Below are 16,003 nucleotides of genomic sequence, written 5' to 3'. Positions count from 1 at the left end.
TGCTCTCCCCGTTTCCAGCTCCCGTGCCCAGCCCGGCCGCTCCCCCCCCACCTTTCTCCGGTCCACGTTCCACTCGGGCTTACGCAGCCCCGATGCCTCGTGTGCTCGGCACGGCAGAATGCTGCCCGTGAGGAGAGCGAGCTCTCCCCCACGACAGCACTGCGCGCACATTCAGCCACGGGGCTCTGTCCTTTTTTCTCACACCACTGTGTTCAGGGGCTTTAGGGCGAGCCCAAGGGAGGCACCCGGAGCGCTGCCCTTCCCGGGGGCGGGGGAGCTGCTCACCTGCGCCCATCCCCGCGGCGGGGCGGGGGCGCGGGGCGGGGCCGGCTCTACTCCGCTCCCTCCCGCGGGGGCTCGGGCATCTCCGCGCCGGGCGCTGCGAGCGGCGGCCGCGCCGGGATGGAGGGCGCGATCCTCGCCCGGGAGCTGGCGCACACCGTGCTGCTGCTGCTGAGCCTCTTCCCCGCAGGTGGGAGCCGCGGGCGCGGGCGGGCGCGGAGCCCCGCGGGGCCGGGGTCCGAGCGGGCGGCGGCAGGGAAAACTTCGGCGCTGGCGGCCCCTTGCACGGGGCAGCGCCGCGCCGGGGGTCGGGCGGCAGCCCGGGTGTGCCCGGCATCGCCCCGCGCTGCCCTTGTGGGACGCCCCGCCGGGGAAATAAAGTCCTTTGTTTGCCGTGCGCGGCTATCCGGGGCTGGCAGAGGGGCCGGCAGGGAACCCCTCCACCCCCCTCCGCCTCCCGGGCCGGGCTGTTTTGGCAATAAACTCTCCGGGGATCAGTACAAAATGTCCCCGCGGTTGAGTGCTCGTTGAACAATGGGCAGGAGCGAGCGGCCGGCGGCAGGTGTCCGCGCTGTGCCGCGGGGCAGCCTCCCGGCGGGCGGCCGGGCTCGCTGCGCTCGGCGCCCGCCCTGCCCCGGCTGCGGGGCTCGCCGCGGGACGGGGCACCAGGGCTCGTCTCCGGCGGCACTGACGGACCTTCGCGGTGGAGGAGGGCGATAGGAGCCTTTCAGGCCTTTGGGGGTCAGCTGGTGCTAAAACTTCGATGTGTTGTTGGCTCCCGTCCACTCCTTTCTAAAAAGGGAGTTTATTTGCGTGACCCCTGAGCCCTGGAGCACGGGTCTAAGGGTTTCAATACTGTATGGCTGCAGACCTGGGCGGCTTCCCACAGGCTTTCAGAGCCGCCGCGCATCTCTTTTCGAGGTTTGTGGGCTTAGGAGGCGTTTGACTGTGTCCAGGGAAGGTGCTGGAAAGGAGGTCGCTGCTAACCTGGGGAGGAATTTGGCCCTGGGCACTGAAGTCTGACAGGAGATAACGTGAAAGGTTCTTTCGCTGCTTATCTAAGAACGAGCTGAGGATCCAGGGAAGCGATGCACAGCGATAGGTGTTTAACGTCTGCTGCCACCAGCAGAGAGGAGCCTTGCAGAGCACCCTGTGTGACACAGACGGGCAGGGTTCCACCAGCCTCTGCCCAGGCGAGCAAATACCACTAAAACACCAGAAACCAACAGTAGTGACAATTTACACTTTTGTGTTGTAAACATTTTAGGATGCCTTGATGGTTTTGTCTAGGTAACTTTTTGTGTTTGCTGCCTTTTGTTTATTGGTGATCTGAGTAAGTGTGGTATCTGGCAATTTGGGCTTTCCTATTTAGAAGTACTCACATAAGGCTGCAAAATGCTTTGGCCAGAGGAGTGGAAAAGTCTCCTACCAATGAGTTATTCCTAGAAAGAAATTTTTTAAATGTTGAAATAGTTAATACCTGCCAACTTTCTTTACTTCATGAATTTCTTGCCTGCACTTTAAAGTTACCTTTCTTTAGTTTAACTGCCCTTAAGGAAAGCTTGGGAAACAGTTCACACTGGCAGCATGTCCTGGAATACAGAGGTGCAATTTCTAGAGTACTGGAGAACCAAGGAGAATCTTTCCCATTATCATTCTTTTCCTTCTGGGTTTGTACACTTACTTCTGGGAGACTTCAGGGACACATCAGGCAAAAATTTGTGTGAACAAAACCCCACCATGTTGTAAGAAATAACTTGGTACTTTAAAAGACAGCTGTCCTTTAGTATGTATGTGCATCATCTGTGTATCACACAGATGTAGGAGTATTCTGGGCTGGTTTTGTGGTGCTGGGCGAGGTATCATTGTGATGGTTCGAGTACTGGCAGCAGCATAGGAACATCAGAAGTGACAGGCAGGACAGAGCTGATGTGCTGTTCTGGATTGCTCCAGAGCTAGTTTGACCCTGTGCTACTTTGGTTTTTCCTCAGTGTAGACACTTGGCTGAGATGATCTCCCTGTTGAGACCTATCCTGTTTATCAGTATACAGGTTTATAATAAGTATCGTTTTTTGGCTGTTAGTCAAGAGCGTCTTCCTTTGGTTGCAAGCTGGGAAGGAGGATGTAGAAAACAGCTCAGTGTAGCTTCTCAAAGGGTAAAACATTCATGTTTTCTGTCCATAGTCCCTTCCTACTTTTTGTTTTTCTTGCAAACTAACATGCTTCCATACTTCCTTCCATTTGGACTTGCCTCATCCTCATTTTGATGCAATATTCTGGAATGATCTTTTCTTCTCCTGTCCTCCCTCAAGGCTTGCTTTGTCCCAATCATCCAGTACTCTGCCAGAGTCCCTTGTGTTTCCATCCTGCAGTCATGAAAGACTGGACATGGTTCCCTTCAGCATCCATCCATCAATGCAACCTTTTTTTTTCCCCCCCCACAATCAGCTGCACAGTAATAGGAGACTCTCCCTGTGCCCAGAGGGAAGAATGTCTGTTTTCATGATGCTCCCTGCTACCTGTCAGCCATAAGGCAGGAAGCTTGAAGGAGGAAGATTGAATTTGATGATGATTCTGATTGCTGTCATTCAGTCATTGCCTTGACCCTCCTCAAGCCATCTGAGCATCCTGCCCTCCCTACTCCCATTTCCATCTCTGCTCTCTCCTTCTCCTCCCTCCCCTGTGGCAGTGCAGAGTCTCCTGTGAAGAAATGTAGCCTAAGGCCACTGCCAGGAGCAGAATGGAAATGTCAAAGATTGCTCAATATTCAACTCTTTTTTCCTTGCACTGCCACTGGGAACCTTTTCCCTGCAAGTGTGTGAGTGATTTTTGTTCAGGCTTTATTATAAAGAATGTGACAAATTTGGCAAGAAGTGAGACTCCCATTTACATCCTGTTTAAATACCATTCATAGAGACTGAAGGCATTTCCATGTGCTTATTTTGCCAGAGAGAGCCTCTTGTCAACAGATGACTGCAGCTGTAGTACTGTTGGTTGTATTGGCTCTCCGTGGGCTTTCCATCTCGCTCCAGCTCTCCCAGTGATTGTCCAAACAGTAACGCTTCTGTGCAGGTGCCTGAACTAAGCAAAGGATCCTGAGTCACCTCCAGAAGGGACGTGCTGCACCAGGATACAGGTGGATTGGAAGGGATATGTCTTTAGCACATGTAAATGTGAGCTAGGACAGGTCTTGGGAGAAACATTTGAGTCATATTCCAGTCACTAGGAGGTTCTCCTAGTGAAGCTTGTCCTTTTCGCTCTCTGGTCTCTTCTGAGAGACAAATGGTATCTCTACAGTATTTGGATTTCTGTCTGAACTATAATTTGTTGTAACTGCAAGCTATTAGAAAGATTTTTAAGGACTATCTGGAGCTGCCAAACTAAATGCCAAATACTAGGCATTTGTAGTTTGAAGGAAAGCTGCTTTCTAGTCTGAACAGTAAACAGTCTGATGGAATCTGAAGGTAAGGAACAACAATTTCTGGATAAAACAAGAACCATGCATCAAAGAGTTTCAACAACATATATGTTTATCTACAATACACAATGACTGATATAATCTCATATCAGTCTTGTAGAAGAGAGGCAGTAATTGCTCAAGGTTAAGCCACTTTTCAGCTTTTTTTTTTTCTGTCCACGAAGATGAATGCCATTGCAGAGATCAAGTGTTACACATTGTCTTGCTCTATGGATGTGACACATGATTTTACAGATGTTGTTTTCTTTTTCATCTAGTACAAACATCTTCCAGGATTTTGACTCATTTCCTTAAGTCTCTTTCAGCTGTTCAGAGAATGGCTAGAGGAAATGAGGTCTGATATCCTAATGCATTGCATTTATTGTAAGTACCCTCTCACTTTAAGTATATAACTTTACCTTTCTAAAGTTTCTGAATGTCTTTCTGACTGTTCCCATGCACAAGAAACAAGTTGCAGATGTTTCTGTCCCTTGGTAACTCAGCTTCCCTAGTTGAGGCTTCTCAGCTGTAACAGAGCTTAAGGTGTTCATTGTAACTTTAGGCGGCAGAGAAGAACTGATGCTGTGGTGTCTAAGGAAAGTGTGTTACATCTTTTGGTCATTTATTTAAAAAAATGTGAAGAGAATGCACACATAGAAATTATGAGAACTTGGAATAAAAGGAATTTTTAAATTACTAGTATTCTTCTATATTACTGTGTTCTATATGCTTGTCTTTTTCAGTGACTTTGAGGAAATTAGAAGTTTTTTTTTCCAACAGGACCCTGTTTGACAATGAATCCTGCAAACAGTCATAAATGAACGTAATTTTACGCGTGTGAGCAGTCTCCTTGGCTGGCTGCCAAACCTAATGACAACTGAAGTGTATTGTTTGTCCACTGGCCAAGATTGCTGCCGTTAGTGATAAAAGCCTAAGGAGAGTGTAAACATCTGTGTTTGAGGGGAGAACGTGACTCCTGTTTTCTAGGGGATACCAATTAGAAAGCTCAGTAAATGTTATTTTCTCAGTGGATTTCCTCTTGGGGATTATATTGATTTATTCTGAAAACACCGGTTTTTAGATTTAATGGATTTTTAATGATATTTTTCACGTTGCAAAAGATTTTTTTTTTTTTACAGCATGTCAGGCTCTTGACTTTACCAGCAAAGAGACATGTAAATAACAGAAAAATTTCTAATGTTGCTACCATGCTATGCAACTTATGGGCTGCTCCATAGGGATCATTTCTTGAAATTGAACTAAAATGAAGCATCACTGGGTAACATTAGGAGCTACAGGGTTTTTACTCACTGGGGGAGCTGACTGCATTCAATGCCTGTAATTTTAAATGTCATCTTGGCAGTTGAATCTGTAATCACATAACACAATCAAATATCTGATATGGAGAAGAATTCTCTGGTCAACTAGATACTGGCAGTTGTAAATCTAAGTGATAAAGAGGATGCATGGGCTGATTTAAGTTAAGAAGAGATGAAAACTGTGGCAGGCAAATGTGAAAATCAGAGAGATGCACCTCTACAGATTCTTTGGAAGCATAGCAAATAGCAGGTTAGTCCTACATCTCCTACTTTTCCTGTCAGTCGCTGTGTTAAGCTAGGCAGTGCTCCTCTGCTCGTGCTGGGTACCTGTCCTCCCCATGAGGGACCAGAGGGCTGGAGCAAGTCTCCTGTGAAGACAGCCTGAGAGAGCTGGGGATGTTCAGTCTGGAGAAGAGAAGGCTAGAGTGGATTTGTTTTACAGAAAGGCATTGTGCAAAAGCCACAGAGGAAAAAGAAATCAAGCTTGGTTGATTATAACCTGTCATTCAGAGCCTGCATGCTTTGAAGGGGTGGAAAATCCCAGTGAGCTGTGTAATAGAAATGTTTTGGGTGTTCACATAGCTAGGCCATTCAGAACTAACCAGATTCCTGCTGACAGGTATCGTGAGATTTAAAACTCTTGCTCTTGGCTCTCTTACTTAATCTGTTCTTTGTGCAGGAGTTAATGGCTTCACTGGATGTCACATGTTGAAGGTTTTGTCTGCAGGCCTCAGGACTGGAAACTTCATTCTTTGCTGCATGAAATCTGACTTTCTCATGCATTCATCTTCTTCCTGCAGCTGGGTTTCTAAGAGACAAGGCAAGGCTTCGGAAGCTCCCATAGAACTGTGTAAGGCTGGAGGAGACCTGCAGAGATCTGGTCTGTCCCCAGCTCTTCCTTGTAGTCAGATGGAGCAGATCTCCCCACAGAGACTTTCGTTCTAACTTGCTCTAAGGCAGATTTGTGCTGCAGACTCTTACCACCTGTTTTTTCTAGTAAATAAGTATTAAAGGTCAAAAGCTTCTTCTGATACCTAATCTCCCTTGCTGGTTGCTTAACTCCAGCCTTTTATTCTCCTGGTCTTTTGGATATATGAACTACTCATCAATATCCTTTTTATAATAATAATTTACACTTTGATGATATAAACCCTTCGGCTTCTCTTTTCTGTGATAAACCTTTTCAGACATTTTCTTTTGGAATGTCTTTTGTAACTCCTTCTCCTCCTGCTCTTCTCAGCCCTCTCAGACTTGTTTGCATTTCTTCCAGATATGATGTGTGAAACTGATACCTGACTGCAGATGAGAAATGCAGTGTTTCCAGGTTCAATAAAATGGTCACCTCCCCCTGTACTATGTGCTTCAATTTGATTCAAAGCATTGTAAATCTGATTTTAATCATGATTTAAATCAGCCAACAGTAAGCCTCATTTTAACTGTTTTGCATTTGTACTTAATCATTTTGCAAAGAAAGGTTTAACCTCCTTTATTACCATTGAGATAGAGTTTTAATTAAATATAGCCTTTGCAGTTAATGTTATACTTACTTTGATTAATCACTGTGCCTGTATTTAAGCAATTATGTAGCTTGTTATATATACACTGATCCTGATTCTTCATGTGTATGTTTTAGTATGAAAATAGAAAATGTTGACATTTCTTGTATTAGATAATTGATTTTTGCTGATGATTTGCATCGATTACAATGACGGAAACAAGAATTCTGAAATGTTCTTCCGTTAGATAAAAAATAGCACCACATAGAAGCCAGCCAATTCAGAAGAAAAAACTCATTGAGAAATGTTTTGAAAAAGGAATTAATGCCTGAAAGGCCTATCTGTAGTCAAAAGTGGTGGCTTCTAATCACTATGCTACAAAAATTTTAGAACTAGTCCATGTCATTCTCTCCTTATTCTTAGAATAGCAATGGAAAGAAACATTCATGGTTTTTTTCAGCTCCAGATCAGTCACTCCTCTTTGAATGGACTAGTTGCTTAATTGAGTTGTACTGAATGAACTGAAATAAAATATTTTCTCTGCACCTGCTAGGAAACTCCACATGTCAAAGGCGGGTTTGTTGCTGCAGCACAACCTGCCTGAAGGTGCTCAGGGGCTGACTTTGATGAATCCAGTAGTTATCTTTAAAATGTTGACAGGAAATTTACAGCTTGAATAAATTTTTGCTTTTATTTTTTAATGATTAGAGGAGCTGTAAATTTAAATTTACATTGCTGTATTTTCAAAATCACTCTTGTGTACTTTACCTTTTAAAACGAAAATTATAAAAATGCCGTGGTTTTACTTTTTCATGTAATATTAAATTAAATATGCAGCTTAATAGAGTATTATTACCTGAAATGGTTCTGGTTTTATGCTTTGTATACAATTCTGTGCTAGGACTTGATTCTGAAGCATTCATTTTTTGCTGCTCAGTGACTGGCTGATTCTCTTTTTCACTTTTGATGCTTGCTTGCTGTTGTCTATATCATGGAACTGCTTTCTGGGTGAGCATAACTTTTATACTTTGAAAAAAAAATTATGTCACCTTCCACAAAATAAAAGCTTCCTCCCATTAGTGTTCATTTTAACACAAGCTGTTAAAGTTTCCTATTCCATAGCATGTCTGACTTCCAGGTATTATACATAAAATTGCTGACTTTGCAGTAGCATTAATGTTATCATACCTAGGATTTGAGGTATGCAGAACAATAAAAGAGGTCAAATGGAAGGAGCAGAAGTAAGCCCTGTGTTTCTGGTCTCCTCCTATAAGCTAGATGTATTCAGAAGAGATGCTGGAATGGGATTCCCTGTTTAAGCAGGCACTCAGGCTGCACTCACATTAAGTAATCCTATGTGTATCTTTCCTGGAGCAGGAAGATGGACTACTTTTCAGTAAGCAGTTAACCATATATATGCAATGTATATGCAGTTTCTGATAAGGCTTATAACTAAACTAGAAAATAAAATACAATTTAAAAGCAAAAACTACAAGTTGGACTTCTGTGATGTTGGAGAATTATTTATTGCCAGAAGACTGAGGAAATGAAGCTGAATTGTCAGAAATATATCCAAGTCTCTATATTCAAAGCACTTCTAAGACAATATCAGTGACAGATGTTGCTGGGTGTTGGTATGATTGTCTGAGGTGAAATTTTTCACCTGAGGATGTTCTGAGAAATGTGCCAGTGACTCCCCCAGAAACTGTCCCAGTCATAGTTTAAGAAGGCATATAAAAAGATACAGATCTAATATACTGGGTACCTTAGTAAAAAAATCACTTATTAGATTTGGAATTGTCTGTAAAACAATGCTTTTACAATATTTTTTTACCAACATCTTAATAGAAAAGTTTAAGTATTTTTTAGACAAGGGAAATCTTAAGTTCTTGCAGGCTTATAAAAAAATCTCTGAATAGGTACACTTAATTTATAAGGGCAGATGTGGAAATATCCTAAAACCCGCCTCTTAAATCCTGGATCCTGTGCCAAGTGCCTGTATGGCATGATGCAATGACTTCTATGTTTGTAACACAACTATATAAATACTCTATCTTATTATTGTACCCAGAATTTTTCTCATTAATCTGTCAGTTCTTTCAGTGAAGGAAAAGAGAATACAAAGTATTATGGACATAAAAGATAGCTGTGTCTTTTCTGCAAAATTTGGTGAACATGTTAATCTGAAAGTCTTGTTTATTGCTGTAATCTTCTAGGAAAATGTACTGAACTAAATATCTAGAGAAAGTAAAAAGCAGTGTTCCTCTTTGTGGTATTTAATGTGGTCCATCATAAGAGCAGTGATAACATAATTATGCAATTATTGGTATATTTTCCCCTCTGGAGGCCTTATGTAGATGATTACCAGTGCACCTTTTAATGAAATTGCTACTATTTGATAAAATTACTGCCAAGACTTGAAATAATTAGAATTCGCATTGCCAAAAGTCTTACATCTCCTTCCTCAGTTGAGCCTTTTCCAAATAGGCATTAATTCAGATTGCAAAGCGATTTACTGTTCTCCAGTTTTCTCGTTTCTCTTCATTAAAATTACCTTTTCACTGCATTTCGGAAAACATGCTTTCAAGCCTATGTTGCTCATTACAAGGAACATTCGTTCAAAATGGAAGTTGAAAGACAGTGCACCTTTTAATGTAAATGTCAGCAAAGAGAAGTGAGAAGAAAGAGCCATTAAAGGAATAGATGGGGCGCATGACAGCTGAATATGAATACACTATGCATTAGTGTGCTTTTTCATTCCTTCTAATCATTCTCCATACTTACTTCATAATTTGTTTATTTATGTGTCTAACAGCTGACAAAACTAACCGTGGGGACAGCTGGTTAATAAGTAATTTTGGAAATTAGAGGAAAGAAGGCAATAATTCAGTAGGAGTAAGAATCAGTCTAAATGTATAAATCTCTATGTTGACAAGTGCTGTGGCATATAGTTGCTCTTTTTTTTTTTTTGCAAATCTACTTGTGTGTGTACATACATACATCTTGAGCTGTACTCTGTGTTTGTCTTGGAATAAGAATTATCAGCTAGTTGTTGTAAGCATAGACCATTCTAGTTTAAAAAAAAAAAGCATGGCGGGTCAGTCATGCATTGGGTTTGGTTTTATTCATTAATACATTGCCTGTAGATTCCTTCCATGGTGGGAAGTTTAGGTAGAAGAGACCACAGTGTGTCAATGTAGTATAATGAAATGAATTAATCACCTAGTGTAGGTTGTCACACATAGTGGTTCAAGATAAGTGACTGGGCTACCGTGGTACATGTGATACTCCTTCAAAAAACAAACCCCAAAACAACAGAAGAAGCCCCAAAGCCATGACTTCTCAAAAAAGGAGGATCTGGAGCGGTACCGTACTCAGCCTTGGAAAGAAACATGGTGTTTGATCCTGCTGTACCCATTTAGTATGTGTGCTAAATTAGAATTATATTCAGCTACATGTCTGCCTTTGACAAATGGCTCTATTTGCAGAGTGAGGGATGCCTGTCAGAAAGGGCAAGCTGCTCAGCAGGCAGGAACAATAGCCTGTGTGCATGGCTGGATTTTCCTTACTCCAGCAAGGGAAGTAAAGCCAGCAGGGAAGAGGAAGGTGTATCTCTTGTCTCTGGAAGGTGCAGTTCCTTCCCCCAGTCCCTGGCCTTGAGCGAGTGTTGCACTTGCATGCACTGGGGAGCTCTCACATGGTTGTGGAGGTCATGTGAGGAATTTACTCTGCTAAGCCTGCTTCTGAAGCGCTGAAGCAAAGTGCTCTTAGCTACATCACTAATTGGTGTGACAAGACCCCCTGCAGGAGGACCTGCTGGCTTCCACCCACAAGCCAGGGATTGTCCCAGGTGCTCATGTTTGTCCTGCCTGAAGATTCTGTGAATGTTTCGCATGGAGATTGGGATGTACTCTATAAATTGGGTCTATAGAGCTGGCTGGATTTGGCTTCTTGCTACCTGTCTCCGATAATGACTCTTCCTGAGTCACCACACCTTGTTCTGGGGGGTGCTTATAACCTCTCTCCAGGTGTAGCTGGGTGTCCCCTCAGTCTCTTGAGTGCTTTTCTCTGAAAGTGCTAATTATTTCAACCAAGTGCCTCTTACTTGTTCTGTAAAGTGCCCTGCCAGGGCATGAGGTGTGTCATGGGGCAGGTCCATGTAGGTGCAAGCCCAGACTATGGAGCTCAAAGGTTACTATGGGGCCTCACTGCAAAGGGGGGGTGCCTCACAGCCACAACCTCTGTAGTTCCTCATGCTCATGCCTCCACAGATGATAAAGACAACCTTTGTTCTAACCTCCTGCCACTTCCTCTCTTGGGTTTGCCATGGGTGGGAATCAGCTGGCTGGTTCCACACTTGCTCTTTGTGTGGGAGATCTTCATTTCTCCTTGATGCTGTTTGCAGATGGAGTCAGCTTGGCTGTGCCTTTGAGTGCTGTGCTGGTGAGCTCCCGCCTCCTGCTCTCCACAGTGCCCTTCCTCTGCCCCCTTCTCTTTGAGGGTGAGGGGGCAAGCAGGGCTGCCTGGGAAGACAGGGGTTGCCCTCATGCAGCTGGGTAAAAGTCAAAGCTCTCATTAATCCTCTACACTGGTCTGCTGCTTCATAATATATAGCTTCCAAGAATCCAAAACTTCAGAATGAGCACAAGCTCGTGAGCTCTTTGTTTCTGCTTGGAAAACACGGCATTGAAGAGTCTGTTGGTCAGTAGATAGCACCTACCCTGGAGATGGGTTAGAAACAAACCGCTTGGTTCTGCAGGGAAGCCTAATCAGCCTAGACTTAAGAATGTGTCCAGTGACAGATAATTCTTCAGTCTCTGAAAAGAATTTGGGGCAGAGGAGACAGTCAGCAAGGATTTGTGTTGTTCAGATATGCTGAGAGTCCGTAACACTTGCAGGGACAATCAACCCTGTGTTGAGTATTTTTTGGTCTCTGTCTTTAAGGAAGACACTACTGTTGGTGTTGGTATGGATGATTTCTTTTGCTAGCCACCTTCACCCCCACAGCCTGGCTGAAACAGGGTCTGATGTAGCTTTCAGATCAAATAATTTAAAACTGACATTTGCCATTGCTAAACTTTTCATCTAGCATAAGGGAGAGTGTCTGTTTAGTGAAGTGGAACAAAACAAGTAAGCATATGATACCATCTCTCCTTTGAAAAATCTGGGAGATTTTATACATTAGAGTAAATTCAGGTTGTTTCAGTGCAATTAACATGAAAGTTTGACACTTTATATTTTTCCTTGGGGCATAAAATGGCAAGACAAAGAAAATGTAATTGAAAGGATCTTACATTCATGTCCATCATAGCATATGTCAACTGTCATAGTGGCTTTAACAAATAAGAAACAGGGTTGGAAAGGTGATTTCCTCAATTAGACCTGTGTGTAAATACTCTAGAGAGGATTGAGCAGGCTTCTGGCTAGGACCTCTGCACTTGTGTAAAAGAGGTGGTTTTGCTTCTGCTCTTCTTTTAGACCTACAGGGGACTTGTGTGTCTGAAAACACATTCATTTTTTCCAGCAGTGCTGAAAGAGGATATTACTTCGCTGCAAGCCATGTCTTGCTGATATCCCTGGACCATTGCATCTACAACAGTGCCACTACTTTAACTGATAAAGCATATCTCTTGTTTCTGCTCTCTTATGCTGTTGTAGATGAAAAACCACGGTGGCTGAGGTCTGTGTGATAGCCCTTGAAATGAAGCCAGTGCCCAGAATGTACAGGCACTGAAAAAAATACTCTCTCCAATTGTATCCAAGCCCCACAATCTTACACAAAAATTGTGGACATTTTGTCTCTTGAAGTTTAGCTCCTCTGTGCATTTATGATAGAAAAACGTTAACTGCTTTAGAAATCATGGTCAGGATCAGGTCATGGTCAGGTCGCTGTTTTTCGTTGTGCAGTGTTTGTACAGCTTAAATGATGATGACTTTGAAGGTTATGGACAACTGCAAGAGGAAAAGGCAGATGCTCAGAAGAGCCTGCCGTGCCCTTGCAATGTGTCCCAGCCCTTGGCGAGGCAGGGTGAGGGATTTGCCCTTGCTGAGCAGCAGTGAACTTGTTGGCAGGACGCTGCCAGTCCCGTAGGCTTGGCAGAAAGGCTGGTACTGGATGTGAGCAGGTTGTGACTGCTCTGGGAAGCAGCACTGTGCCTCTGCCCTGGGAGATGTTCAACACAACTTGAAAGTGGAAGGGCGTGGGATAAGGCACAGGGTTTTTTGTTTTATTTTTCTTTGGAAGCAATCTGTTGTGTTATAGAGCTGCCACAAACTTCTTGTTCCTTTTAATGTTTAGATAAGAGTTGAAAGAGGAAGTGGTCACAGAGACACTAACCTGTTGGCCTAAGGTTGTGCAGGAAATCTGTGGCAGCGCTGGGAATAAAATCCACAGTGTTTGACTCCTCATCTTATTCCATGGCAGTCCCACATCCTTTGTTTGCTTGGCAGCTGGGGACGGTTTCCAGTTGCTTGTGAGCTGGATGTGGACTTGCACCTGATGTGCTCTTCCATGCTACAGCAGCGTTGTGCTGAGGCTGAAAAGCTCCAGCATAAACTGTATTTTTTTCCCAGGATGGTTCACTCCTTAGCCAGAGCTTTTGTTGTTTGCACATCCCTTAATTGTTACAGGAACATTCTGCTGTCCTTAATCATATCCCTGCAATTTGACCTGCATTTCCTATCGGTATTATCTAGAGCTGTTTGATTTTCTAATTCCTCCAGCTTGGTTTTCCAGATGTTCCTTCTGCATGCAGAATTCACAACTGCTGTACTCCTCCTCTTTCCTCCCTCTCCCTTCATTTTAATATATTTATATATTCTTTTTTTCAGTAACACAGCCTTGTTCTCAAGTGATTGTTCCCAGCATCGTAGTTTTTAACCCAAGTTTTTTATATTACAAAGATAAGTTAGGGTTGTGGAAATTAAGCTCTTCAGCTGTAGGGCTCAAATTTAATACATCCAAAATGGAACTTGGGCTGTCCAACTCTGAGCTTATTAGTTTATTTTAGTTTCCAACTCTGAGCTTATTAGTTTATTTTAGTTTTTCTTAAAAATGTGACTTATTTGCCATTATCAGTGTATTTTTGTTAGCGTGTGGTAACTACACACTCTAGTTGCCCTTGAGGACACCTCTAGAGGGTTATCCAGAATCCCAGTGTGGTACTCTGGCTGTGCAGTGTGTGGGGAATGTTGAATGTGTCACGGTGGGATCCACAGTCTGTGACCAACAGTGGGATCATCAGCACCACTTGAGACCATAGGACTCATATGATCAGAAGCAGGTTTCCTCTCTTCTTGTCCTGAGTTGTTCCTGTGGTCAGGTGGGCCTCAGTGAGATGGGGACACTGAACTGAATATTGAAGTAGTATTCCACCTCCTTTTCAAAGGTGTGAAGAGGTGGAGAGAGGGTGGGGGCATGCCCAGGTGTGGGGTAGATGCATACCCACACCTGGAAAACTTCATAGCAGTGGGTTCCTGCATCCCATTGCTCAGAAAGTTTACAGTCCTGCTAGTGGGTGGTAAAGCAGCCATGATCCCATGTGGGATCGTGAACAGAGCTCTGGGAGGGGACAGCAGACACTGTATCCCACAGGGCTTGGCACTTTGAAATCCCTACTACCCCTAGCATATATACTGCCAACACAACTGATTCCTGAATTATAGATCTTGGTGCTGTGGCTGTGATTACATGGTTGATGTTACTGGAGTCCATAAGAGTAACAGGGGCCTAGAAAGAGCCCCATCTCTTGGGTGCCATGCAAATGGAGCAGTCTCAGACATGAGTCCGAGAAAAGATGAGCAGATGGACACATACTGTGGGGATTAGTGCATGGGATTACAAGTTGTTAGTTAAACTCTCAGATTTCTGTCACTTAATTATTCCTCTAAAAAGAAGATACAGAGTCATTCTCATCTTTCTAAACATCATTTTAATTCTCTTTTTAAAGACAGATGATATTTTGGTGTGTAATATGAAGCAAATCTAATAGTCATTGTGTTTACAACCGGTTGTCCCTACACTGTCATAGTTTTTTTGAAGAGACATTATTTTCAGAAGGCAAGAGAAAAAAACCCTTTACACTCTGGGAATCCTTTGCACAAGGCATTATTGAATTTGTAAGTTGTTTTGCTGAGAATTCATAGACTGCACAAAAGGAACCATAGCAAAATAATCTTGAAATATGAGTGATACTTCACCACATTGTGCTAGTTTCCTCATTTTTTTTTCACCTCTGCTACATAGATATTTCTTGTGCCTCTGGACAGGTCAGGCTGTGTTGTTTACTACCTTTAAAAACTTACCCATAACTTGCTGGATAGTCCTGCTAGTAACTGTTCAAAGACTCAAACTCCTAACTGGAATGGATAGGATGAGGGCTAGGGAAAAGAGTAGATAAGAGTCATAAGAACTCCATAAGAATATGAAATTACTCTTTTCTAATCTTTCTGGCAATTACTTTTTGTGGGATACTGTTTTATCTGTTCAGTCATGTGAGTGTATGTAGGGGATTAGTGGAACTCATGGAAAAATTCTGGTAGTGCTGGAAAAACATGCACTAGTGGACTTGTCTGTTGGGTTTATCACTGGTAAATCTTCTGGAGGGAGATGGGGACAGAACAAGGGCTTCGTCCAAAACCCAGACCAAAAAGTAATTAGTCTGTGCAGGTGGTCTGGCCATCCTTTGCTTCCTACTCTGTGGTGGATTTGTCAGGAAGAGGAGCAGTTACCTGACCTGGTCTTAATCCCATATATACCTTAAGAACCACTAAAGCTGTGAGATGAGTGAATTAAGTCTGGAGTGTATAACCTCATCCCAAGTAATTATCCGATTGTTTTTCCTGAACGTCTGTTGTTATCTGTGTGGGTAGGGAAACTCAGCCTCTGAATGGAGCTGCAGAGTGTGTTGTTGCATGCAAGTGGAGTTGGGTTTTGAGAAGTGTTCCCCCTGGCTGAGGCATGGCTGTTACACATCCAGTCTGTGCTGTGCATCTGAGGGATATGGTGGTATTTGTAGGACTATTGAGCTGGCCTTCATAAGGGAAGGGTTTGTTACTGCAGAACCTGTCAGCATTTACACACAACACAGTGATGTGTATGGTTTGACAAATCCATCCTTAGGAGGTCAATTATGACATTAATCTTTACACTGCTACCTTTAATGGGTCCATTTTTCCTTTGCAAACCTGTTGGTGCTACCTTACACTTGACCTTGCCACAGCCTGTGCCCTAGGGTTGGATGCTTACGTGGGTTTGGGAAGGAGAAGCCTGATGTCTGTCTGCCGGTTGTCTGGGCAGTTTGGAGCCTGCACTTGCCCTGTGTGTCATTATTGGGCTGGGGAAATACCCAGGAGGGAAGTGAAGGGAGCAGTTCAGCCAGCCAGGCTGGCTTGGCATTTCCTCGTGGGCAAGTAAATGAGTTTGTTCTCCGTGTAGCTCTGGACACTTG

General features: G+C 43.6%; 1 protein-coding gene across 1 annotated transcript in view; it reads left to right on the top strand.

The window, feature by feature from the left end:
* The first annotated feature begins 278 nt into the window (after positions 1-278).
* KIT (KIT proto-oncogene, receptor tyrosine kinase) overlaps positions 279-16,003 on the top strand; it is a 56,007-nt gene continuing 40,282 nt past the window's right edge. Inside the window, exon 1 of the mRNA XM_039699089.1 lies at positions 279-472. Within this exon, the coding sequence (XP_039555023.1) occupies positions 403-472 (70 nt within the window). The 5' untranslated portion in view covers positions 279-402. The remainder of the gene's footprint in view (positions 473-16,003) is intronic.

Source organism: Passer montanus, unplaced genomic scaffold (assembly GCF_014805655.1).
Source record: "Passer montanus isolate IOZ18808 unplaced genomic scaffold, ASM1480565v1 scaffold13, whole genome shotgun sequence".
Taxonomy (NCBI): Eukaryota; Metazoa; Chordata; class Aves; order Passeriformes; family Passeridae; genus Passer; species Passer montanus.
Note: the sequence above shows the minus strand (reverse complement) of the source record. Positions and strands in the feature narration are given on the sequence as shown.